Raw genomic sequence first — 26000 nt, 5'->3', positions numbered from 1 at the left:
GCTCTGGGCTAATCCTGCCCTCCCCTCCCCACCCCGTTTTCCTCCTTCCTTCTCTCCCCCCCCCCCCACCAAGTTCACGGGGGGTGGTTTCTGAGCAGTAGCCCTTCTGAGGGCTGGGCAGCCAAGTGTCTCCTGTGAAAGCCAGGAGAGGTTTCCCTGTCCCTTCTAGTCCCCTGGACATGAAGTCCAGGCACCTACTGCTGACTTATTGGGGTGCATGGCTGCTTAGCAAACAGAGGTGATGGTGTCAATGGCAGGGGTGCTGTGAGTCATTAAAACTGCAAAGAATTCCTGCAAGGGGGAAGGAGCCAGAGACCAGGACATCTGGGCTGTTTACCACTAGCTGAGCCCCCAAGTCTCCCGCAAAGACATGTTACGCAGTCCAGACAGCCGTCTGTGGAAGCCAAGACTCAAATGCTCCCGCGGTGCTTGGTGGCTGCAGGGACTTGGGTGTGGATCGGGAAGACGGGAGCTGTCTGGTTCCTGGGATCCGGAAAGGTGTATTCAGAGTGGGAGGAAGCCAGGACATTTCATGAATTGAGAGGAGACGGTGAAGGAAAAGGAGGGGTGTGACCCAGTGCAAACAAGGAGAAGCAAGGCAGTTCTATCAGGACGCAGAGACGTCTGGGTCCTTTATTTTTGCCGAAGGGATACCTGCTTAGGTATTCCTCTGCACACAGCGTAGGTCTCAGCATTAGTATGTAAGAACGTGTTCTGTTCTATACATGTGCCATGCACACAACAGGCCTTTGATAAGCGTTTCTGGAATAACACGGAGTCCCAAATTCACACAGCCCCAAACCCACACGGAGGCACGAACAGGGGCCTCGGCCCTCGGAAAACACTCGGTACCTGAGCGCACTTTCCTCCTGGTGTTTTCCAAGCTTCCCCTACACCCTGAAACTTCCTTACTGGCAAAAGCTTCCCTTTGAAACGCACGTGAAATCAGAACTTCTTCTTGGTCCAGATGGGCTTCCAACGAGGGCCCTCCGCCTGGCTCTCCTACTCACCACCAAGAACAGCCTTTGCACCCTGGCTGGATTGGCTCAGCGGTTAAAGCATCAGCCTGCGGTCCCGAAAGACCTGGGTTCGGTTCCCGCTAGGGGCATGTACCTTGGTTGCAGTTTGTCCCCGGCCCTGGTCGGTCGTGCGGGTGGCAGCCACTTGATGTGTCCCTTTCACATCGATGTTTCTCTCTCTCTCTCTCTTCCTCTCTCTCCCTCCCACTCTACCTGAACAACAAAAAAAATGTCCTCGGGTGAGGATAAAAAAAAAAGAACAGCCTTTGCCACGTGTCCTCAAGAGGGGACAGCCGTGTCTGTGCTTTCAAGGCTCTGGATTAGGGAAGCCCCAAACTGAATTTAAAATATAAACATTGCCTGGCCCGTGTGGCTCAGTGGTTGAGCGTCAACCCATGCACCAAGAGGTCACCAGTTCGATTCCCGGTCAGGGCGCATGCCCAGGTTGTGGGCCCGATCCCCAGTAGGGGGCATGCAGGAGGTGGCCGATAGATGTTCTCTCTAATCGTCGTTTCTCTCTCTCTCCCTCTCCCTTCCGCTCCCTCTAAAATCAATAAAGGAAAATATATGTATATATATTGAGTCCAAAAGAAATACCTTCGTTGGAAAATAATTCTAAATGAGTCCATTTACAGAATTATGGCACACATTAAACAAACAAGCAAACAAAGACTAATATGGCCACAATAAAACATGAAACTTTGTAACTACCCAGGCCATGTAAGACCAAATCAGATCTTATTGTTTGGAGCCCAGCGATTACAAATCAGCACAAATCAGCAGGAACGGATCAGCTGGAAGGTCCCCTCAGGCAGAGGACAGTGTGAGCTTGATTGTTACAATATGTAACATTTCCGATGGGACTACATATTTTAGTTGTAATGACATAATACATGACTATATAATACTTAACGCAACAATCCATTTTACAATAGATGACTGTCAATTCGGCAGGTGTGTGTGATCACGTGCAAAGGATTGTGCTGGAAGAGGAATGTCTAACCGAAAACTGATACACAAGACAAACATTTTCAGGGAGTTTTTGACAAGAAGAAAGGTTAAAGTGGGTGTCCAAACTATACAAGGCAGATGATATTAAGATGACAATAAGAAAGGAACACATAGTCATCAGGGATTCTGAGAGAGAGAGAGGACATCCGGCTGGAGGGGATTAAGAAAATCTTAATAAATTTTAGATAAGGTACAGGTGAGCAAGAACAGGACACAAGCTGTGACTAAGTATTAGGTGAGTTTGGGAGGTAAGTCTGGAGCTGGGATCACACTGAGTATCCGAAATCACTTAAACTCCCACTTTTGAAAGAGATGGTATTTAAAAAATAAAATGAAATACAACGGATTGTATTAGCTTGCTAGAAGCAGCACAAACTGGGCGGCTGAGACAACAGGAAATTGTGTCTCAGTCTGGATGCCAGAAGTTCAAGAGCGAGGTGTCAGCAGGGTTGGTTCCTTCTGGGAGCCGTGAGGGAGAATCTGTCCCGGGCCTCTCGCCCCTCTTTAGGGCTTACTGGTACCAGTCTGCAGTCCTTGGCTCGCAGAGGCACTGGCCCAGTTTCTGACTTTGTGTCCCGTGGTGTTCTCCCTGTGTGCATGTCTGTGTCTAAAGTTTTCCCTTTATATGGACATCAGTCATGTTGATGAAGACCCAACCTAATGATGTCACTGAAACTTGATTACCTCTGTAAAGACCTTCTCTCCAAATAAAGTCACATTCTGGAGCACTAGGGGTTAAGACTTAAACATACCTTTTGGGGGGTACACAATTCAATCCACAGCAGTTGTACACACACATACACACACATAATTTTATATGGCGACTGCCTTGTAAAGATAATGTTGAGAGCTCTCTGTCCCGTCCCTTCTCCCCCAGGCCCTTATACCATAGCTTTCTTTCTCCTAAGTTCCAAGGGCCTTCTTTTGCCTCTGTAACTTATTTCCTGAGCTGACACAGCGCAGATGGCTCATTTATTTCTACCTCTATAAAATTAAATAAATAAATAAAATAAAAAGATAATGTTGAGAGGTTAAGAGTCTGGTATTTACCCTTGAATCAGGTCATGGAAGAGAATAGAAAAACATATAAAATGAAATGTTCTAGCTCAGTAGCTTCTCCCATAGTTTACTGATTTCTCTTGTGGTGTACCTGCTTGCCCTCAGTCTGAAAGCGATGAGACTAAGGAAAGTATTAATAACTTCCCTCACTGGTACCAAGCATTACAATTTACGGAGAATTCTCACACTTGATCTCATTTGATCTTTGCAACCATCCTTTTAGGTGAGCGAGGTAGATTTTACATCACCAATATATGGACATGTGAATTTAGTCTCACAAAGGTTCCGACATAGGGTCACAGTCTAGGTGCACGTAAGATGGCAGTAACATTTAGGTGTTCTGAATACAGCCCAGATCTTTTTCAACCCATCATTATGTATAAATATTAATAATTAGTAGTAGTACAGCACTTTCACCTGTTCTTCATTTATAAAAATGTGTTAGATGCGGCCAGCCAACTGAAGAGCATGTTTCGATGAGATTATCCGTGAACTCTGGGTAGAGGCATGCTGGGAGTTGTAAATCAACACTGGCCGTGGTTTCATTGTGGAGCTCAAGGGGCATAAGCAAATTCACGATCTGCCTCTACTCACTGAGTTAAAGGCTACATCCACACCTGAGAGGTCCCTGTAGCACTGAGAAGCAGACTCTTACTTGAAGGCTGAGCGTTTCTTTCAGAAGCATGGTTCTGGGATGGAGGAAGTTAACAGCCTCAAATAGATTCATTCTATAAGAATGGAGAAAATACATGGTTTGCCACCTAAACATTGGACTTTCTCTGAAGTTGGTGAGCCTCCGCAGAACTCAAATACTAGTTACCTGAACAGTAAACGTGTAAGAGCCAAGACAGTTTTTGTTGTGGTTAATCCTCACCTGAGGATATTTTCCCCATTGATTCTTAGAAAGAGTGGAGGGAGGAGAGAGAGAAATATCGATGTGAGAGGCACATCTATTGGTTGCCTCCTGCATGTGCCCCGGCTGGGGTCAGGGATCAAACCTGCACCCAGGTATGTGCCCTTGACGGGAAATCAAACCCACAACCCTTCAGTCTGCGGCCGACACTCTGAGCCAAAGCAGCCAGGGCAGAGGCGACGGTGCAGACGAACTCTCACTCCACCAGTCTCCACAAGAGGTTCCAAAGCTCGGCTCACACTCCAGATGTTGTTCTGGCGTCTGGGCCACGCTTTCCCAGGGGCCTGCGTGACCCCGGGGCCCCACTTCCTGCAGTCCCCTGCGCTGTCCGGCCGCCTGCGGCAGCATCCTCGCTTCCCAGAGAAAGCAGAGGACACAGGAGTTCTGAAGCATGCCGCAGACTGCTGTGCCCGGTAAACAAACAGCCCAGAACCTTCGCAGCTCAGCCAGCGCCAGCTGAGAGCAGCCAGCCCCCTCCCCTCTTGGACCCGATCAGTCCTCCAGAATCATCGGCACCTCTTATCCGGTCACTCAGCCCCAAACTGCCATGTCTTCACACCAAAAGAGAAAGGAGTCCTCTAAATCTTTGTTTCCAAAGTTTCCCAACAGAACTCATCACCAAAATCCGCTTCAGGACAGTCACTCTAACAGGACTCATTTAGCATCTGAAAGAAGGCTCTAAATTCACTTAACAGTTCCACAGTTCTATCTTCTTACACAAAGTCAGGCGAATTATCTGCAAATAACAGTCACTGCTGTACAGGTGTATTCTCTGACTGAACAAATATGTTTTTATTTGAAGGCTATTCCTTAATAAATGTTATATTTAACAGTACAAAAAGGAAAATATTTATAAAGAGGCAAGGCAGTGAGACTGTTTCTGCAACTATAACTAATAGTAAGAGAAAATATAAAAATAACTTTTTTGTAGCCGTATTAAACTACCTTAAAATACCAAATAAATAAATAAATACACTCAATAATTATCTGTTGAGCTTCTACACTGTAGCTACTAATCTGAAATAACTGAAATTCAACATCAGAGTCCTGGATTTACAATACTGTATTTTTTCACTAACTTCTTCATCCGCTTCATTTTCTTCTTTAAGACTTGATGATCTTGTTTTGAAATATACCGCAAATATCTACAACCTAAAAAAAATAAAACAAAGAAAAAAAATAGTTTTAATACTTATCAAATTATTCACATATATTTCTACATTTTTAACTTTGCTTCACTTCAGGCATAGTAATGACTATGAAATAGAATGACTTGTATTGTCTACACCAGCACGTCCTAAGCACATTCTCAACATGAAAGAGAATGACTTGTGTTGTCCTCACCAGCACGTCCTAAGCACATTCCCAGAGCCATTACCAATAAAATGTACTGCTTCCTCTTTACGGAGATGCTTCTGATCCATCAACATTAAAGCATAAACTTTAGCTGGTTTTCTATGCTGCCTCCCACACCCTAAAGTGATATGCATAGTATATACATTCATATATTAAATGAGCCTTCTCCAAAAGCAAATTACTATAGATTCCCTCTCAATGTTAGCTTGTAAGGCAGTGAAAAAGGCATCTGTTCTCTAGAGAAAACTTGATATAAAGCATTAGAATAAACAAATCATAGGTTAATCAGGGATTACCCAGTCCTTCTTTTTTTTTTTTAATCCTTACCCGAGGATATTTTTCCATTTTTTTGTACAGATAGAGTGGGAGGGAGAGAGAGGAAGGGAGAAAGAGAAACATCGATGTGAAGGGACACATCGAGCGGCTGCCACCCGCACGACCAACCAGGGCCAGGGACAAACTGCAACCGAAGTACGTGCCCTTAGCGGGAACCGAACCCGGGTCTCTCCAGACCGCAGGCCGACGCTCTAACCGCTGAGCCAAACTGGCCAGGGCGGGGATTACCCAGTCCTTCTAACCACCTAGCAGCTGGCTGGAGTTTATGTAGCCCTGTCAAAGGTGCTGGGTGCTCATTAGAAGTTCTGTCAGGTCCTCTGCCCATTTTTCAATCAGATCATTTGTTTTTGTTGTTGTTGAGTTATATAAGTTCTTTATATATTTTGGATATTAGCCCCTTATCAGAAGTATCATTTGCAAAACCTTCTCCCATTTGGTTGGTTGTCTTTTTGTTTTGTTGATCTCTTTTGCTGTGCAGAAACTTTTTAGTTCGATGCTGTCCCATTTGTTTATTTTTGCTTTTGGGGTCAAGTTTACAAAACCCCCGAGACCAAGGACTATAAGTTTAGTATATGTTTTCCTCTATGTATTTTATTGTCTCAGGTTTTATAGACAAGTCTCTAATGCATTCTGAGCTAATTTCCGGGTCTGATGTCAGAGAGCAGTCCAGCTTCCTTGTTTTGCATGTGCTTTCCAGTTTCCCAGCACCACTCATGGAGTGTTTTCGGCTTTTTTGTCAAAAACTAGTTGCTCATATATGTGTGGGTTTATTTCTGGACTGTCAATTCTGTTGCATTGGTCCGTATGTCTGCTGCATGTCTGTTTTTCTGCCAATACCATACTGTTTTGATTATGGTAGTATAATTTGAAGTCAGGAAGTCAGGCTTTGTTCTTTTTTTCTCAGGATTGCTGTGGCAATTCGGGGTCTCTTGTGGTTCCATACAAATGTGAATTTTTGTTCCACTTCTTTGAAAAATACCATTGTGGTTTTGACGGGGATTGTATTGTATCTGTATATTGGTTTAGGTACTATGGCCATTTTAACTGCTAACTCTTCTAATCCATGAACACGAAATATCTTTCCATTTCTCTGTCTTCTTCAATTTCTCTGAACAATCTCTTGTGATTTTCAGTGTATGGGTCCTTTCACTTCCTTTGTTAAATTTATTCCTACGTATTTTATCCTTTCTGTTGCAATTGCAAATGGGATAGTCTTCCTTTCTTTTTCTGATATTTCATTCTTAGTATATAGGAACACAATCGATTTTGTACAGTCGTCCCTCACCACTTCACACTTCGGCTTTCTCGGCTTCACTCTATCGCGGTTTTTTCAAATATAGCACAGTAAAAAGATGCGCAACCTCACTAGCTATAACGGAAATGCAAATCAAAACCACAATTATATTCTACCTCACACCTGTTAGAATGGCTACTATCAATAAGAAATAACAAGTGTTGCCCAGGCTGGTTTGGCTCAGCAGTTGGAGTGTCAGCCTGCAGACCAGAGAGTCCCAGGTTCGGTATAGCTAGGAGCACATACCAAAAATAAAATAAAAAAAAATAACAAGTGTTGGAGCGGATGTAGAGAAAGGGAACCCTTGTACACTGCTGGTGGAATTGTAAATTGGTGCGGCCTCTATGGAAAACAGTATAGAGGTTCCTCAAAAAATTAGGTTTAGAGCTACCATATGGCCTAGCAATCCCTCTTCTGGCTATCTACCCAAAATATTTTTTAAAACACAGTCATAAAACTGTATGTATCCCTACGTTCACTATAGCATTATTCACAATAGCCAAAATGTGGAAACAACTTAAGTATCCTTTGATGAATGACTGGATAAAGAAAATGTGGTACATATATACCACAGACTGCTATTCAGTTATTAAAAAGTATGAAAACTGCCATTTGCAACAGCATGGATAGAACTTAAAAATATCATCATAAGTGAAATAAGTCAGATACAAAAGGACAAGAACCAAATGACTTCACTCACACGTGGGATATAATGCAGAAAGCAACAAACTCAGAGACACAGATAACAGTATGGTGGTTACCAGAGAAGAGAAGGATTGTGGGGAGGATGAAGAAGGTAAAGGGGCCAAACATATGGTGACAGAAAGAGACTAGACTTTGGGTGGTGAACACCCAACACAGGTGCTGCGTTACAGAATTGTGCACCTGAAACTTACTCAATGTTATTAACCAATGTTACCCCAATAAATTTAATTTAAAACAAAGAAGTGCTACCTGCATTTCATAGTCTTACAATGTAAGAGGATCAATCAGTTGTTAAATATTTCAGAGACATGAATCAAATTTCTGCAAGAAAAATGTAAACTGGATGGTGTGAAAGGTATTTTACATTTGGTAAATGAATGAGACCATAAAGAATATGCGTAAATTTAATTTCATTACAGTCTTAGCTTGTATATATCCATCTTCTCTGGGAAATTGTTGGGATATACACTGTAACTAGAGCAGTGGTTCTCAACCTTCCTAAGGCCGCGACCCTTTAATGCAGCTCCTCATGCTGTCTGTGGGCGCATCTGCATGTGGGCAGACCTGCCTACAGACGGACAGAGGAGCGGGGTCTTGGTTCCTAAGACCATCGGAGATATGTTTTCCGATGGTCTTAGGCGACCCCTGTGAAAAGGTTGTTCGACCCCCAGGTAGAGAACCGCTGAACTAGAGTAACCATTTTATTATCCTTGAAAACACCAGAATTGCTAATATTTTATTGGCTATTGGGTATTAACAGAATAATTTGTGTCTCTCAACACATCTACCGCTTTGGTAAAATCAAAATACTTTGTACACTGATTTCTGCTTCTACCTGGGATACAAAAAGCTGGAGAAAACTTTGCTTCCACACTAAGACAGAGAAAAGCTGAGTAAACTACCAGCTCCCCCAGAGCAGAAGCCACAGGGCAACCGAGTAGCCTGAACAGCAAGGAGGAAAGGCCTCTCCAGTGACCAATGGGCCTGGCTCCCCTTAACAGAGCACGGAAGAAGGGCGGCCCCCATGTCCCACTCTAAGCACAAAGCAAAGGCGGACCACAGCTAGAACTGCATCCTATGATGCAATGAGGGTGACCAGAGCAAGAACAAAACCCAGCTCAACATTTGAACCAACTAGCTCAACCCCACATGAACACCCGGAAAGAAGAGGGGAGCCCATTTTCAGGCATAATTAGAACTTTTACTCATAGAACACTTAGAATTTCTAGAGCACTTGGACATGATGCTCACTTGAGGCTTACAACAACCCATGGACGGGTGTCACAATGTTCCTTTCACAGAGAAGGCTCCCAAAGGTTAATGCTTGGCTGAAGGACGTGGGAAGTTACAGGACAGAGCTGGAAAATGAACCCAGGTTCTCGGACTCTGCTCAAACACAGGCATCTTTAGGTATCAGTACTAGATACCTCTACACTCAGACAGGCAGAGAATCACAGTTCAAGTCACATTTCTGTTCCTGGTCTTTGGCGTATTAGAGAAAAATTTTAAAATCATGTTCAGGGTTGTTAATCTCTTTCCTCCTACAAAGCCAGCATTTTAGTAATCTTAGTAACCATCAGAAACACCCTGAAAATACAAATTCCAAAATAATAAAGGTCACCTAAAATCCACCAGAAACATCACTTTAAGATGCATGCCCTGGCCGGTTTGCTAAGTGGTTAGAGCATCGGCCTGCGGTCCAGAGAGACCCGGGTTCGGTTCCCGCTAAGGGCACATACCTCGGTTGCAGTTTGTCCCCGGCCCTGGTTGGTCATGCGGGTGGCAGCCACTCGATGTGTCCCTTTCACGTCGATGTTTCTCTCTCTCTCTCTCTCTCTCTCTCTCTCTTCCCCTCTCTCCCTACCATTCTATCTGAACAAAAAAATGTCCTCAGGTGAGGATTAAAAAAACAAAACAAAGATGCTTTAAACCCGCTAGCAACACACTGCTTCCTTGTGGTCAGTGTGAGGTTCACCTTCTTCCTCTCTGAACATATTTTGTGGCCACCTTTTCATATTTTAGTGATACAGAGCAGGTAAGAATTTTAACAGCTAAAACAGGGTTTTTAAATTAAGTTAATGGGAAATATACTTTTTCTTAAGGGGAAAAAATGTTTCATCCTTACAGGAATAAGTAAGTAAATATAATACAGAGCTATTGTAGACATGAAGGTCAATAAAGAGTATTTCTCTATTTCTAATAAACTAGACAAGTTCAGTAAACTTTCTACACAGAAGGATATTAAATGCTATTTCTCTAGCATCTAAGATCCTTAGGTACTGTACTGGGTGAGCTGTCAAGATGAATGAATGGTCATACTTTGTCATTTCAAAATAGTCTAAAAGCAATGTCTAGATAAAAAGAAAATAAAGCGTGTACCTTTTCCTAACAATATTCCAGCTACGAGAGCTTTCTCATAAGCCAAAGCTTTATCTTCCTTCCAATCACTTTTTGCCCAAAAGTAGCTGAAGTGAAAGTCTGGCCACCAGTTTTTCCTGGAATTCCACTCTTTTTGAACCCAGGCAAGATGATTTCTGGAAAAAAAAAAAGGTAAGTGATGGACACGGATCTATACTGTCAGAACATGAACTTCAGTAGTCTGTGGAATGATGAGCAGGAAGACATTTCAAACTAATTTCTGAGCTGGCCATGGACGTACGAGCACGTGCATGAAATCACATCCGCTTTGGTTCTCTGATCTCCACGTCCCATTTCCAACTCACTGAACAGCCAGTTCAGTACAGCGCAGTGGTTAATAGCACAGACTCCGAAGTCAAAATCCTGGATTCAAACCTCAGATCTTCCATTTGCTATCTATGTGATCCTGGCCAAGTTGTTTAAGCTCTCTGGGCCTCAGTGTCCTGGAAGATATTAATGGCACCCAGCTCCCAGCTTTGTTGTTATTCGGATTAAACTGGTCCAGCCATAGAGTCTCATATAAAGCTCTCGGCATAATGTCTGGTACATAAATGTCAGCTACAATTATTACTTAAAAGTAACTTTAAAACCTGATTTTAAATTATATGCTACAAAGAGTTACTATCCAAATTCAGATGCCATTATTATACAAATACATGAACAGTCCTGTTTGACAGCTGAACCAGACAATGCTAAGTGTTCATCAACAATTTAATTGAGCAAATACATGTTTAGGACCTATTTGTGTCCTGTGGCAGAACTTCCATAGCTTCAAAAAAATGAACAGCACATTTCTCTGCCTTCAGGAACTTTATGGTTAGTAGGGATTTAGATAGTGCTTTAGAGATGAAAAGTGGTTTACAGTAGTATATTGCTCCAAAAATATTTTAGATTCAGCTCTATCTCCCAGGTCAGGTCAGATCTGAAACCTGAAACAGGTCCCCACTGATAATGAACTTCCTAACCAACCAAAATGGATACAAACATAGATGAAACAATTTTTTGATATCCCTTCTTCTCGCAAAGGAAAAATGCAGCACTAATGATGTTATAATCAAAGCTATTGTTTGATGATATCCAGCTCATGCCCTGACTGGTTTGGCTCAGCGGTTAGAGGGTCGGCCCGTGGACCAGAGAGTCTCGGGTTCGGTTTCTGCTAAGGGCAGATACCTCAGTGGCGGTTCGTCCCCAGATCCAGTTGGGGTTGTGGGGGTGGCAGCCAGTGGATGTGTCTCTCTCACATCAATGTTTCTCTCTCTTCCTCCCTCTCTCCCTGAGTGTACTCGGGTGAGGATGAATAAAAATATCCAGCTCACAATGCACGTAAGAAATATTTGCTGAATGAATTGCCTACGATAATCTTATGAAGCCCTAAAAACCCACTGAAAATTACTGAAAACAGCTGAGAGGGAAGCTGCTTCCCATGCAAATGACAAAGAGTTTTACAAGAGTCTGGCAAAGAGTGGGAGTGATACCGTCTAGTCTGTATTTCCACTTGGAAAACCTACATAGTCCCTAACAGAGAAGTGCTCCTTATTTTGTGGTGTAGTCTTTGTTTTGCTGGTGTAAACAAATTTTGATAGACCTTTTGTATGTTATACTTGTTATTTTGTATGTCCTTGCTTCTGATGAAGTCAGAAGCAGCAGAAGACAGTTCAATAAGTCCAAAAACATAAACAAAGAAATTTATTTAAAAAGTGACAGATTACCAGCTATAATGTTGGGAAATACTACGTATGCTGATCTGGTAGTAAATACCATGGGTGCTTACTTACCCCATTAAGGTCTGTCTGAGATATTTTGCCAAATATTGCCAAGCAGTTATATTTTTAGTGCATCCAGCAAAATCTAAGACACCGAATAATACTTCCAACGCCAGTTTCTGGTGTTCTTCTTTGTCTGCAATGGTCACAGCAATTCGGGTTTACGAAAGTACTGAAGTACACAAAACTTAAGCAATATATTCAGCTGATAAAATGTCACTGAGCCATCAGCCCTCTAATTTGGTTAACAGTTTAAAACAATTCATTGTACTCATACTCTCCTGTGATGAATCGGAAAAATTCAACGATTTAGTCCATGCTAAAGTCAGAAAGCTGAGTCTGGTCCCTAAATGGGCTACACAGTTGAACATGTCAGTTAGGGGCGTCAACCCCCATCCCCAGTCAAAAATCCATGTCTAACTTTTGATTCCCTAAAACCTCAACTACTAATGGCTTACTGTTAACTAGGAGCCATACTGATCACACATTTTGTATGTTATATGTATTATATACTGTCTTCTTACAACACAGTCAGCTAGGAAAAAGAAAATGTTAAGAAAATTATAAGGAAGAGAAAATACATTACAGTATTTATTGAAAAAATTCTGCATATAAGTGCACCCACACAGTTCAAACCCATGTTGTTCAAGGGTCAACTGCATACACTGAGAACATTATTTAAAGTACCTGCTCTATTTGGACATTTCATATATGTTTTCTCCCGTCAGGAGAGGCACCAAATACTTTCAGTACCTGTTGGACTTGGACTGATTTCTTCCTTTTCTACACTGAGCTGCGATTGCAGTAGTAACTAAAGTGAGTTAAATTATGTGAATTAAGGCCACTTCTCTTTTGTTGACTGCTGCCTAATGTGCTCCAGCAGGAAGCAGGGAACTTCCTTTGTCAAGGGCCACAGTAAATGGTTAGGCTGTGTGAGTCACGTGGTCTCTGGCACAACGGAGCAGGCATGCTGCTGCAGTGCAAAAGCAGCCCCAGACAACACGCCGTGCAGGGACGGGCTGTGCTCCCGCAGGACTTGATTCGTAAGGACGGCTGAGCAGTGGGTTTGGCCCATGGGCCAGTTTGCTGACTCCCTGGTCTACAGATTGCCTGCACAGAGAGATATGAAATAAACATGACCTACCTGATTTTCTCAGTAACCTGTGGAATTCTAACATCAGTTTATGAGATGGTACAATCTGATACAAAATCTAGAAGAAAAAAATAATTGCGTAGTATTTACACATTCAAAACGCATTTCTCAATTTTCAGCTTACATTCAAATAAAGTTCTTTCTCTCGAATAGCCCCTCAGTGAATGAATCACAGATTTAAAAGATACTTTGCTTTTATCCAGTTTGAATTTGGGTATAGAAAGCAGATCAGCGATTGCCTGGGGCCAAGAGTATGTGGGATTAGCTGTAAAGCGAAATCATGGACTTTCTAGGCCGATGGAAATGCTCAATATCTTGATCATCATGGTGGCTACATGGATGTATATATTTGTTAAAGTGCATCTAAGCGTACACTTAAAATAAGTGTTGTATTGTATGTAAATTAAATTTCAATAAAGGTGATTTTTAAAAAGATAGCGATGTGGAACTTTCCAAGCAGAGGGGCAAAGGGTTTCTGAAATACTGATCCTCTCCCTCCGTCTCACTTGGGCAGGGGCGTGGTCTGGAGCCTACGGCCTCCTCTGTGTACTTCAGTGCACCGCACAGACATTGGACTCTGTGGGTGCTATAACTGAAGCTGGAAAGCAATGAACTAACAATGTTTTAAAACAGATCCCCAACCCTGCTCAAACACTGACATAAAACTTCTATACCTTCAGCACACTTATCAGTTTCTCTCTTGGTGCCTTCTCTCTCTTTAGAAAGTTGTATAAGTAGATGTGCGCATTGGGGTTTGATGGGAACTTTTCGTCATAGGCATAATTAGTGAGGACCTCGCGGGCTCCATCTTGATCTCCATAGAATTCCAGAATCTTTATAAAAAGACATAATACCTTAGCTACATTCTGTAAGATAGCCACATGAAAGATAATGCACAAGTTAATGATGGGTACAAAAATACCATGAACCTGAAAAATAGCCTTGACTCTATGGGGAACGGTGGTCATGCCAGTTTCTGCTCTCACCAGCCTGTTACAACCTCTATGGAGCACAGAGACCACTGACCACGAAGGCCTCCGTGGCTTCCCATTTTCTCCTTCTCATACTTTGTTACTGAAAAACGCAGCCACTTCACACAAGAAATGCTCCTATGAGAAATAAAGTGCTCAAAGCAGAGCACACTACAACTGAAAAGACCACAGGACGCAACTAACCTCGGTGCCCTACATAGCTTCAGGGGAATGACAATCCCTTTCATTTCATTCCCACCCTTACACAGGAACTTCCAGATTCACGAGCATTTGGTCTCAGAGATTATCTTCTGACAACACAATGATCAATTTAGCACTCATGAGACGTTCAAAAAGCACATTATTTTATTTTGTTTTGTTTTTTTTAGGTACGTGTCCCTAGTGGAAACCGAACCCGGGACTCTCTGGTCCGCAGGCCGACGCTCCATCCGCTGAGCCAAACTGGCCCGGGCAAAGCACACTATTTTGATGATTTATTCCCAGTGCCCTGTGCCAAGGCCCTCTGTCCTTCCGCAGTGTCTCTGAGATAAGAGGATGTCCTTATGAACTTTCGGAAAGCCATTATTCTTCATTCGATACACTGTGACCTAATTTCGGACTTTTGTCCCCTTCTCTTCTAAAGCCCGTCAAATCATAAAAGATCTTTCTGCTTTTAAGTTTAATAAGAATAATATAGCGTTGACATTTACAACTATATTGCTATTTTGTAAATATTTGGCTATGACATGTTATCCAGTTGTAAAAATAAACACAAAGTCACATGTACAGTATACTAGTAAAATAATCAAAATTGCCCAGAACAAAGAAAGTGACATTATTTATTTAACAATTTTTAGACATTAGTGTCCTTCTAATCAGTACAGATTAGGCTTATAATGAAACTAATAAAAATTTATGAAAAGTCTATTTACCTCAACATAACTCTTCACAAAAGGGTCCCAAACTCCAGGAATCTGAATCAATGCACAAAAGTTCATAGATGTATTCCAGCTGTGGTTGTACATACTCTGAGATGCTGTGTTATAAGCATAATCATCCTCATCTGTTCAAAGACAAAGGATTTGTAAGAATCATTCAGTACTGAAGACTTCTGTTGAATCAGCAATCAATAACTACCCACAAGAGAAGCTCAGGCCGCAATGGCTTTACTGGTGAATTCTAACACTTAAAGAATAACACTGATTCTTCACAAACTCTTCCTCCCCTCCAAAAAACAGAGGGAACACTTCCAATTCATTCTATGAGGACAGTATTACTCTCATACCAAAACCAGACAAAGACAAGAAAACTATAAACCAATATTTCTAGGAATACAGATGCAAAAATCCTCAACAAAATATTAGCAAAATGCATCCAGCAACATATAAAAAGGGCTACATACCACGCTCTAGGAAAAACTTGGAGGATTCACTATAGTAGTCCCCCACTTACCAGTGGCTTCCCTTTCCCCCATTTCAGTCACACTCAGTCCACTGCAGTCCAAAAACATTAAATGGAAATTCCGGAAATAAACAGTTCATACATTTTAAATTGTAAGTAGCAAAAAATCCTTCAACTACTGAGGATTCCCAGCCATGGACATTGTCTGCTCCTAATATCCAACCACTGACATCATCAGGGTTCAATGGGTCAAGACCACTGAAGCAGACAATGCTCCTTCCTGAAGTATCGTCAGAGGCCAGCAGTGGCCTAACACGTCTGAATGCCTGTCACTCGCCTCGCTTCATCTCCTCCCACGGACACTGTATCAGCTCACATCATAACAAGAAGGACTTGGAAAAGCCTGATTCATCAAGTGAAATTAAACGGGGCGGGGGATTAAGAGTGACAGCTAATGGGTACAGGGTTTAATTCTGGGGTGATAAGAATGTTCTAAATCAATGAGGTATCACCTCACACCTGTCAGAATGGCTGCCATCAACAAATCATCAAACAACAAGTGTTGGCGAGGGTGTGGAGAAAAGGGGACTCTAGTACACTGCTGGTGGGAATGCAGACTGGTGCAGCCACTATGGAAAACACTATGGTGGCCCTGGCCAGTTTGGCTCAGCGGTTAGAGCGTCGGCCTGCGGTCTGGAGAGACCCGGGTTCGGTTCCCGCTAAGGGCACGTACTTCGGTTGCAGTTTGTCCCCGGCCCTGGTTGGTCGTGCGGGTGGCAGCCACTCGATGTGTCCCTTCACGTCGATGTTTCTCTCTCTCTCTCCCTTCCTCTCTCTCCCTCCCACTCTCTCTGTACAAAAAGTGGAAAAATATCCTCGGGTGAGGATAACAAAAAAAAAAGAAAACACTATGGTGTTTCCTCAAAAAATTAAAAATAGAATTGCCATTTGACCCAATGATCCCACTTCTAGGAATATACCCTAAGAAGCCTGAAACACCAATCAGAAAGAATATATGCACCCCCATGTTCATAGCAGCACTATTTACAATAGCTAAGATCTGGAAACAGCCCAAGTGTCCATCAGTAGACAAATGGATAAAAAAGTTGTGTTAAATATACACTATGGGATACTATGTAGCTGTAAGAAAGAAAGATCTCTTATCCTTTGAGACCATATGGAGGGACCTGGAAAGTATTATCCTAAGTGAAACAAGCCAAGCAGAAAAAGACAAATACCACATGATCTCACTAATTTGTGGAATATAATGATCATAACAGTCTGAGGAATAGGGTAGACCCAGAGACATGGAAGTAGGGTACAGACTGATAACCCTCAGAAGAGGGGGTGGCGGGGGGGGAGATAAACCACATAACTTATAGGCATGTACGCATAACCAATGGACATGGACAACAAAGCCGGGGACAGGGTCGGGGAGATGGGGAGGAGGGTGTCAGTGGGGTAAAAAAAGGAGAAACACCTGTAACAAAAATACAATTTTTAAAAATGTTCTAAATCGATTATGATAATGGTTGAACAACTCTTTGTGAATATACTACAAAGCACTAAATTGTACCCTTTAAATGTATGAATTGTATTAAGAATTATATCTTGCCCTGGCCAGTTTGGCTTAGCAGTTAGAGCATCAGCCTGCGGACCAGAGTCCTGGGTTCGGTTCCCGCTAAGGGCACGTACCTCGGTTGCAGTTTGTCCCCACCCCGTTGGGGTCGTGTGGGTGGCAACCACTCGATGTGCCTCTCTCACATAGATGTTTCTCTCTCTGTCTTCCCCCCTCTCTCCCTCTCACTCTATCTGAAGATAAATGCAAGAATGTCCTCTGGTGAGGACAAAAAAAAAAGAATTATATCTCAATTCTCAATAAATCTGTATTTTTAGAAGAAATACGAGCAATCACTACACCTTATAATTTGGGTGATATGGAAAATTTGGCAATAACATACATTAAGGAAATAAAAGAAACCCCTGATCAGACTTCTAGTGGAATATAAATTGGAAACCACTTTGGAAAGGGTTCAGCCTATTACACACTAAAGCTGAGAATGTACACACTCTGTGACAACAATCCTACTTCTGTAAACACATACTTATGTGAACCAGTATACATACCCAAGAATTTGAAAGCAGCATTAACTGTAATAGCCAAAAACTATTAATAACCTATATGGCCATCAATATATAGAAGAAATAAACTGTATGAATATCATACAATGAAATGTTTTAAAACAATAAAAATTAACATAACTCTTATCTAAAAATCAATGGAAAAATATCCTTGGATGAGGATTAACAAAACAAACAAAAAAAGAAAGAAAGAAAATAAAACTTACCCAACCAACATCAGCAAGCCCATATTTAAGAAAAAATAAATCACAACGGCATTATGGCAAGGTTAACTAAAGAAACAGAGGACAGATATGTGATCTCAAAAGACTGACTTGGTTTCAACAAGGAGATACAACAGAAAACACACATGAAAAACAAAGCAAGAGACAAAGAACCAAATAACACAGGCTGCACAGATGGCTGATCTAATAGGTTTAAGGTATAAGAATAAGGGGTCTGCTGAGTCTTGAAGGGCAGAGGTCATTCTAGACAGGGAGATGGCACAAAGACCATGCAAGATTGTCCTGATGGAGACAGCATTTCAGAAGTGTCTTGGGAGAGATCAAAAATAGGAAGAGGGAGGGAATTTTGAGACTAGCAAAGTCGCATAACCAGAGACCAAGGAAATAATACTTATCCCATAAGTATAATAAGGAAACACTGCTTACCACACATGACATGATAAATACCAGAGCTGAGATTTGGATAGAGAATGAGAACAAAAAAAGAAAGGGGTTAATCCCAGAAAAGCTATGGAAGAAAACTAAACAAGAGAAAGAAAATGCAGGCAATCTATAGCTCTAAAGAACACAAACAAGGGGCTAGCATAGGATACCATCCCCAATAAAAAGTAAGAGAAAGGGAGCTCAGTTTGACACATGGTCAGTTTTCGGTATGATCAGCAAATCAAGAAAATTGTCTATTATAACCTTTGTACAGAGATGAAACAGCTTTATCTTGCTCTATTCTTTAAACACATTATTCTGAGAAACAACATTATAAAACACACTAAACCCCATTCTTAACTCACAAGAAGAAACATTTATGATATGCAATAATGCCTGAAGAAAATGATCACCTTTCTTGGAAATCTTGCTTAAAAATAGTCATTAATCTAAAATGGTCATAAATTTGCCCAGCCAGTGTGACTCACTGGTTGAACATCGACCCATGCACCAAGAGGTCACTGGTTTGATTCCCGGTCAGGGCACATGCCCAGGTTTCAGGCTTGATCCCCAGCAGGGAGTGTGCAGGAGGCAGCCCACACATGTTTCTTTCTTACATCAGTGTTTCTATCTCTCCCTCTCCCTCTAAAAATCAATAAAAACCTATTTAAAAATAAATAAAACTATTATAAACTTAATTTATAAATCGTCTAATTTATGTCTGAAAAGTTTTTTGACATACCAGAAATACAAAGGATGATTGAGAATTTTACATCCACAGAAACATCTGTTATCTGGATAAAGCTCAACTGGGAAGCTGGGGGATTAGATTATTCCTTAAAATCCCTGTGTCCCACTGATTCAGTCTTATCACCACAAAAAAGCTCACTCAGATCCACTCACCAAGCTTAGACAGCTCCATCTTCTTTTTAGACCAAGTATAATATTGCAAAAGCCCTTTATAGGCCTGAATCAGGTTGATTAACACCTCCTGGGAAGACGACTTTTCACCGTATCTCCATGTCTCCGCCTGGCTGAGATTTCTGCTGGCATCGTCAAACATCCCATGATGCAGAAGATATAGTGCATGTTGTAAGGAGATCTACAACAAAAATGAGAACATGCCCCCTGTTCTATAGGTCCTTAGATAATCATTCATCAGAAAGCTAAGTAAACATAGGATGTATGCTGGGTTAAGACCTTGGTAGGATACACATGGTGTAACAGCACTGTTGCTACCATCAAAGGTTTCTCATTCTTATCTTATTTATTTATTTTTATTTTTATCCTCACCCGAGAACATTTTTCCAGTTTTTGTTCAGGTAGAGTGGGAGGGAGAGAGGGGAACAGAGAGAGAGAGAAACATCGACATGAAAGGGACACATTGAGTGGCTGCCACTTGCATGACCAACCAGGGCCGGGGACAAACTGCAACCGAGTTACGTGCCCTTAGCGGGAACCAAACCCAGTTCTCTCTGGACTGCAGGCTGACGCTCTAACCGCTGAGCCAAACCGGCCAGGGCCCATCAAAGGTTTCAATCTAGCAAAGAGGATACATGAAACAACACTATGTAAATGAGAGTAAAACTATATAAACTTACAAGGAGAGGATGATGTGATCTAGTGAAAAGAACCTGGGCTTTGAAGACAGAGTCCTGGCTCAGATGCTACTTCAAAGCTACATGAACAGAGAGTAGACTAGTGGTTGCCAAGGGCGGAGGGTGGAGGAAACAGGAAGATGTGGTCAAAGGGTACAAATTTTCAGTTATAAGATGAATAAGCTCCGGGGATCTAATGTACAGTACAGTGACTACAGTTGATAACACTGAACTGTGTACCTGAAAGTTCCTATGAGGGTAGAGTTTTAATGTTCTCACCATAACAATGACACAGTGGTATCATGTGAGATGAAGATTGTGTAACTCATTTATCATGATAACTCTTTCACAATGCATATGTATATCAAATCATCATATTGTACACATTACATTTAAACACTGTTATATGTCAATTATATCTCAATAAAGCTGGGGGAAAAACATATTCAAACTCCCAATCTGTTTAGCTCTATCCTTTCCCAAACGCACCAGAGCCTAGAGAGCTCAAATGATGAGCAAAGGATGAAAATATGGCCCCCCTACAATGAACACATGTGCCATCTCTGAAGCAATGGTTTGGGCAGCTAGAGATCTACAAAGAGGAGGTATTTTAACTCCGAGAACAAGGCAGGCGGCAGGAAATGGAGCAGTGCATGGTTCTCATAGCACTGCTTTCTTTCAGCTTCTCTTATTTATCCAGGTGCATGCCAGGTGCATCACCCTTCTGTGCATGCCTTTTGCCTGACTACCTACCTTATCACTGAGACAAGCATCTTTTTTTTTTTTTTTAATTTGTATCCTCCCCCGAGGACATTTTTCCATTTTTTGTTCAGATAGAGTGGGAGTGAGAGAGGAAGAAAGAGAGAGAAACATCAATGTTAAAGGGACACATTGAGTGGCTGCCTCCCGCATGACCCAACTAGGGCCGAGGACAACCTGCAACCGAGGTACGTGCCCTTAGCGGGAACCAAACCCGGGTCTCTCTGAACCACAGGCCAATGCTCTAACCACTGAGCTAAACCGGCCAGGGCGAGACAAGCTATCTTGTTGAAATGAACACTGCAAAGGTAAATTCACAAAGCCTACATTCTTACCGTTAAGTAATTCATGACGCCAATATTTTTCATCCTGTCAGCGAAGGCATTAAAAGTATCCACGCTGCTTTTGGGATGATAATAGAGAATTTCACTTCCGAGTTTCCAAATAATCTGTCAAAACAGAAATTACTAAAAAAAATGTAAAATTTTTGCCTTAACAGATGTCTGTCTAAGAAACCTAAGAAACCTATTTTAAGGCTATGAAACTCAATGATCATTACGAGTGAGTTCAGATAAAGAAGAGATTAAAGGACTGAGATCTGGGGCACTCCTGAGTCAAAAGGCCGAGAGGAGGAGCAGTCAGAAGAGGAGACTGGGGAGTGGCCAGTGAGGCAGGAGAGTAGTGTCCTGGAAGCGGGACGAAGATGCTATCACACAGGAGGGAATGGTCTTCTATTACCAAAAGATGAAGTTACATGAGCACTGAGGGCTGGCCTCTAGATTTAGCAACATGGAGATCACTGTTTTTTATTTTTAATTCTTTTTTATTCTTGAGGTTTGTAGCTATTTATTGCACTGAAAACACCAAGAATAAAACACACGCCCCTCCCCGGGCCCTCCCGCAGCACCGGCATCATCTGCCATTTGGTGTCTCCTCGGGAAAGAAGCTGTTTTTAATTTTTTTTCTTTATTGATTTTTAGAGAGAGAGGATGGGAGAGGGAGAGAGTGACAGGAACATCGATTGGCCGCCTCCCGCACGCCCCGCACTGGGGATTTGGCCCACAACCTGGGCATTTGCCCTGACCCGGAATCAAACCGGCGACCTCTTGGTACATGGGTCGATGCTCGGCCACTGAGCCACACTGGCGGGGCAAGATCACTGTTGACCTTGACAAAGAAATTTGGTAGAAATGGTGACATTGGTGGTCAGAGAAGTTTAACTGGAGACTGTTTGAAGAGAACAGGTATACACGCTCTTTCAAGGAATTTTGCTGATAGAGTTGAAAAATGGGGTACAGCCTTTGGAGGGAGAGGGGGTCAAGAGATGATTTTAAGACAGATAAATAACATGTCTGTATGGTGATAGGAAACATCCTATAGAGAGGGGATAATAATGACAAGGGGAAAGAAGGATGAATTACTAGAGTAAATAAATGAATACTAGAGAATCTGAGAATTCAGAGCTTACACTACTTTTAGTCTCCTTTACAATAACAGTAAGTAAGAAGCGTGTGCAAAATAAATGTCCCAATACAAATGCTCCATCTAAAACTCCTTTAATGGTTTTTAGTAAAATCAATTTGAGATCCTGCGAACGCTGTTCTGGGTAGAGCGCAAGAGGCTGCCACTCGCGGCCAGGGAACCTCTCCCAGCCGACACTTGCCGTACCTCGGGCGCAGCCTGCCTCTTGCTGCTGTCCGAGTCTTCCAAGGTCTGGACGTAACTGTGCATGTACTCTGCCGCGAGCTGCCACTCGTGCCTGAGCAGGGCCTCTTGGATATTCCTCAAACAAGCACTTGTTGTCCGAGCAAAATCCTTCTCCTTTTTCCCTCGGGTCGCTATAAAGATTAAAGAGAAGAGCCTTTTATCCAGTGACCTCAGTTCAACGGCTCAGAAACTTATTTCCAATAAAAAGTTTTAACAAGTAGAAAAATATGGGCTTTGAGACAGACATGGCTTTGACTCCTGAGACCAGTACTTAAAGAATTATCTGAGATTCAGTTTCCTCATCTTTAAAATGCCTAGTACATAGATTTCCTGAGGAGTAATTTACTGATGTAATTACATGTGATGAGATTTACATCAAAAGATAAACAAGTCCTGGATGATTTTGCTCAGTGGTTAGAGTGTCGGCCCGCGGACCGGAGTCCCAGGTTCGGACAGTCCCAGGTTCGGTTCCCACTAAGGGGACGTACCTCGGTTGCAGTTAGTCCCCAGCCCTAGCTGGGGTCGTGTGGGTGGTAACCACTTGATGTGTCTCTCTCACTTTGACGTTTCTCTCTCTCTTCCTCCTTCCTGCTTTATCTGAAGACAAATGCAAAAATGTCCTTGGGTGAGGATTAAAAAAAAAAAGATAAACAGAAGCTAAAGTCTAGGAGCCAAGGGGAAAGAAGCAGCATTTGAGATCTTGCTTCCCAGCAACTGTTGTCAGTTTGGGCTCAAATAAGTTATTATAACAGTTCTTTTCATTGTATTTATTAATTGACTTTAGAGAGAAGAAGGGAGGGGAGAGACAAACATCCATTTGTTGTTCTATCCATTTTTACATTTCATTAGTTGATTCTTGGATGTGCCCTGACCATGGAATGAATCCACAACCTTAGTGCATCAGGATGATGCTCCAACCAACTGAGCTAACCAGCCAGGGCAATAAAAGTTCTTTAAAGGTTTGGACGTTTCTTACATGAACAACAAATTCAGATGAAAGCCACCATTACATAAATGCACTATACTGTAAAGAAATGAGTAATTTTAACTTTTAAGTTAACATTTTATTTGGGGCTAATTAATTTCAAATGCCCTGTTTTCTCTTTTGGTGTTTGGGTATTTTAGGACACAGAATATTAAGAAGAAGGAACCTAGCCCAGCTGGTGTGGCTCAGTGGTTGAGCACAGACCCATGCACCAAGAAATTACCAGTTCGATTCCCGGTCAGGGCACATGCCCAGGTTGTGGGCCCAGTTCCCAGTGCGGGACATGCAGGAGGCAGCCAATCAATGTTCTCCCTCATCGATGTTTCTATCTCTCTTCATCTCCCTTCCCCCCTCTCTCTAAAACCAATAAAGAAAAAAAAAAAAGAACTTAAAGATGACCTCATAAAGCAGTGGTACTCAATCTTCCTAATGCTGTGACCCTTTAATACAGTTCCTCATGTTGTGGTGACCCCCAACCATAAAATTATCTTCGTTACTACTTCGTAACTGTAACTTTGCTACTGTTATGTCTTAGGCGACCCCTGTGAAAGGGTCCCACAGGCCCTGGCCAGTTTGGCTCAGCGGTTAGAGCGTCGGCCCGCGGTCCAGAGAGACCCGGGTTCAGTTCCTGCTAAAGTCACGTACCTCGGTTGCAGTTTGTCCCCGGCCCTGGTTGGGTCGTGTGGGTGGCAGCCACTCGATGTGGCCCTTTCGCGTAGATGTTTCTCTCTCTCTCTCTCTCTCTCTTTCTCCCTCTCTCTCCCTCCCACTCTATCTGAACAAAAAATGGAAAAGTGTCCTCGGTTGGATTTTTAAAAAAAAAGGGTCCCACAGGTTGAGAATCGCTGTTATAAAGGAAACCACAGTCGTTCCCTCGCCACCTCGCGCTTCCACTTTCGCGGCTTCACTCTATCGCCGTTTTTTCAAATATATTCATTAAAAAGTTGATCGACACAGTGAAAATGATACAGCGCGTGCTCGGTTGTCTGAATCAATTATACACCCATGTTACAATTAAAATTAAAATGACTGTACGTATGGACTGTAGGCCTATGTATTCAAGTACCCCAGGAATCCCTCAACACCAGGGGCAACCACCAGAGTCTGGATTGAATTAACCTCGATAAACGAGGGACCACTGTAATTTGCACAAGGTCAAAAGTTAGGAGGATAAGTGGGTGACTCACAGCTTTTCTCCACCCTCCACTTTCTGACCTGGGCCTGTATTAATAGATCCCAATATTGGGACTCTTACTGAATGTGTTCTCAACCTGGCACCTTCTCTTTTCCATTTAATCAAATTATTTTTCTCTGATTATATATCAAACAAGAAAAAATAAATCACCTATAACCCATCAGCCACAAAAAGGGTGGGGCATGGAAGAAGGCTAGGCTAATAAAGATGTATTTGAGGGCAATAAGGAAAGTGTTGGTTTAAATGCATTCCCAGATCTACACCATCCAACATGCCAACATACAGATAACTGCTTCGTTTACATGTTCTTATATGGAATTTATCCCACAGAAAAATTTACATTAGATAAAAATGGAAAAAAATATTATTTTTCAACATCTACTATAGATCAATTCTATTAGCAATTATTCCATGCAATTTAACAGAAACTTCTTGAATACACCTCCTAGGTATGTACTCCTCAATGGCCATTTGTACTCCTCAGAGACCATTAGCTTCTTCACCTGTAGCCCCACTATTTAACCAATGCCAGGTACATAATAAGTGCTCAGTTAAAAAAATAAATAAAAAGTGTATCTATCATAATACAGACTGTTGTTAATTCAAAGAATTCTAAAAGAAAAAAATAATCTTTTTTTATTTCTTCTTTGCTACAGCATAAGAAACCCTCATGTATTTATTTCTATTTTGAAAAGTAAACCAGCTTGGTTATTCATTTTGTATCCATATTGAATCTTATCATCTCTCTGCACTGAAATTAAATCGGCTGTATATTGTTTTACTTACCCACGCTTTCTATATGCTTTTGCAGCCAAGGAAAACGCATTCCGGAACCAGAGCGAACATTCGTTTGCCCTGGGTCATCCTCTGACATGGGCCTCAGCAAGTCGTCACTGAAATCACTCATACTTGTTTCAAACTGAGAACATCAGTTACTTTCTGTTCATCCACAGCCTTCTGAGTTAGACAGAAAAACAGACGTTTTTTATTTCGTAAATGTCATTTGATCAGCAAAATTAATTGTACCTGGTAATCCCTTTAAAATTATAAATTTAGCCAGGCTTGTGTGGCTCAATGGACTGAGCATCAGCCCATGGACTGAGAGCTCCCAGTTCGATTCCCAGTCAGAGCACATGCCCAGGTTTCAGGCTCAAGATCCCCAGTGGGTAGGTGGGGGAGAGGGGGCATGCAGGAGATAGCCGATCAATGTTCGATGTTTCTATGGCTCTCTCCCATCCTCTCTCTCTCTAAAAAAAAAAATTCAATAAAAACATATTTTAAAAATAATAAATAAGCGCTGGCTGGTTTGGCTCAGCGGTTGGAGCGTCAGCCTGCAGACCAGAGAGTCCTAGGTTCAGTTCCCGCTAGGGGCACATACCAAAAAATATATATATCTTTTTCAAGTTCTAGAGGAACAAACAGCAAAACAATGCATAATAACAAAACAATACAACAATAATAGTAATACAAGTTAACATTTACTGGGCCCTTTCTATACACTGGGCATATAAATCATCTAATTAAATCCTTACAGACATCCTGAGGTAAGTACTATCATTTTCTTTCAT

General features: G+C 42.0%; 1 protein-coding gene across 2 annotated transcripts; it reads right to left on the bottom strand.

Annotated features, from left to right (window-relative positions):
• Positions 1-5026: 5026 nt before the first annotated feature.
• Positions 5027-25389, bottom strand: TAF1A (TATA-box binding protein associated factor, RNA polymerase I subunit A). 2 transcript variants are annotated; one of them, XM_036277695.1, is made up of 10 exons: positions 25219-25389; positions 22214-22383; positions 20881-20994; positions 19092-19290; positions 14931-15061; positions 13702-13893; positions 13019-13085; positions 11887-12010; positions 10073-10227; positions 5027-5154 (listed from the first exon to the last, which is right to left on the bottom strand). In XM_036277695.1, the coding sequence occupies exons 1-10, from the start codon at positions 25337-25339 to the stop codon at positions 5042-5044; spliced, it is 1386 nt and encodes a 461-aa protein (XP_036133588.1). In that variant the 5' UTR covers positions 25340-25389; the 3' UTR covers positions 5027-5041. The 2 variants fall into 2 exon arrangements, with proteins under 2 accessions (XP_036133588.1, XP_036133589.1); XM_036277696.1 differs by having other exon boundaries at positions 13702-13860.
• Positions 25390-26000: the final 611 nt, after the last annotated feature.

Source organism: Molossus molossus, unplaced genomic scaffold (assembly GCF_014108415.1).
Source record: "Molossus molossus isolate mMolMol1 unplaced genomic scaffold, mMolMol1.p scaffold_m16_p_23, whole genome shotgun sequence".
NCBI classification, from domain to species: domain Eukaryota; kingdom Metazoa; phylum Chordata; class Mammalia; order Chiroptera; family Molossidae; genus Molossus; species Molossus molossus.
The sequence above is the reverse complement of the archived record's forward strand: the minus strand, read 5'-3'. Positions and strand labels throughout refer to the sequence as shown.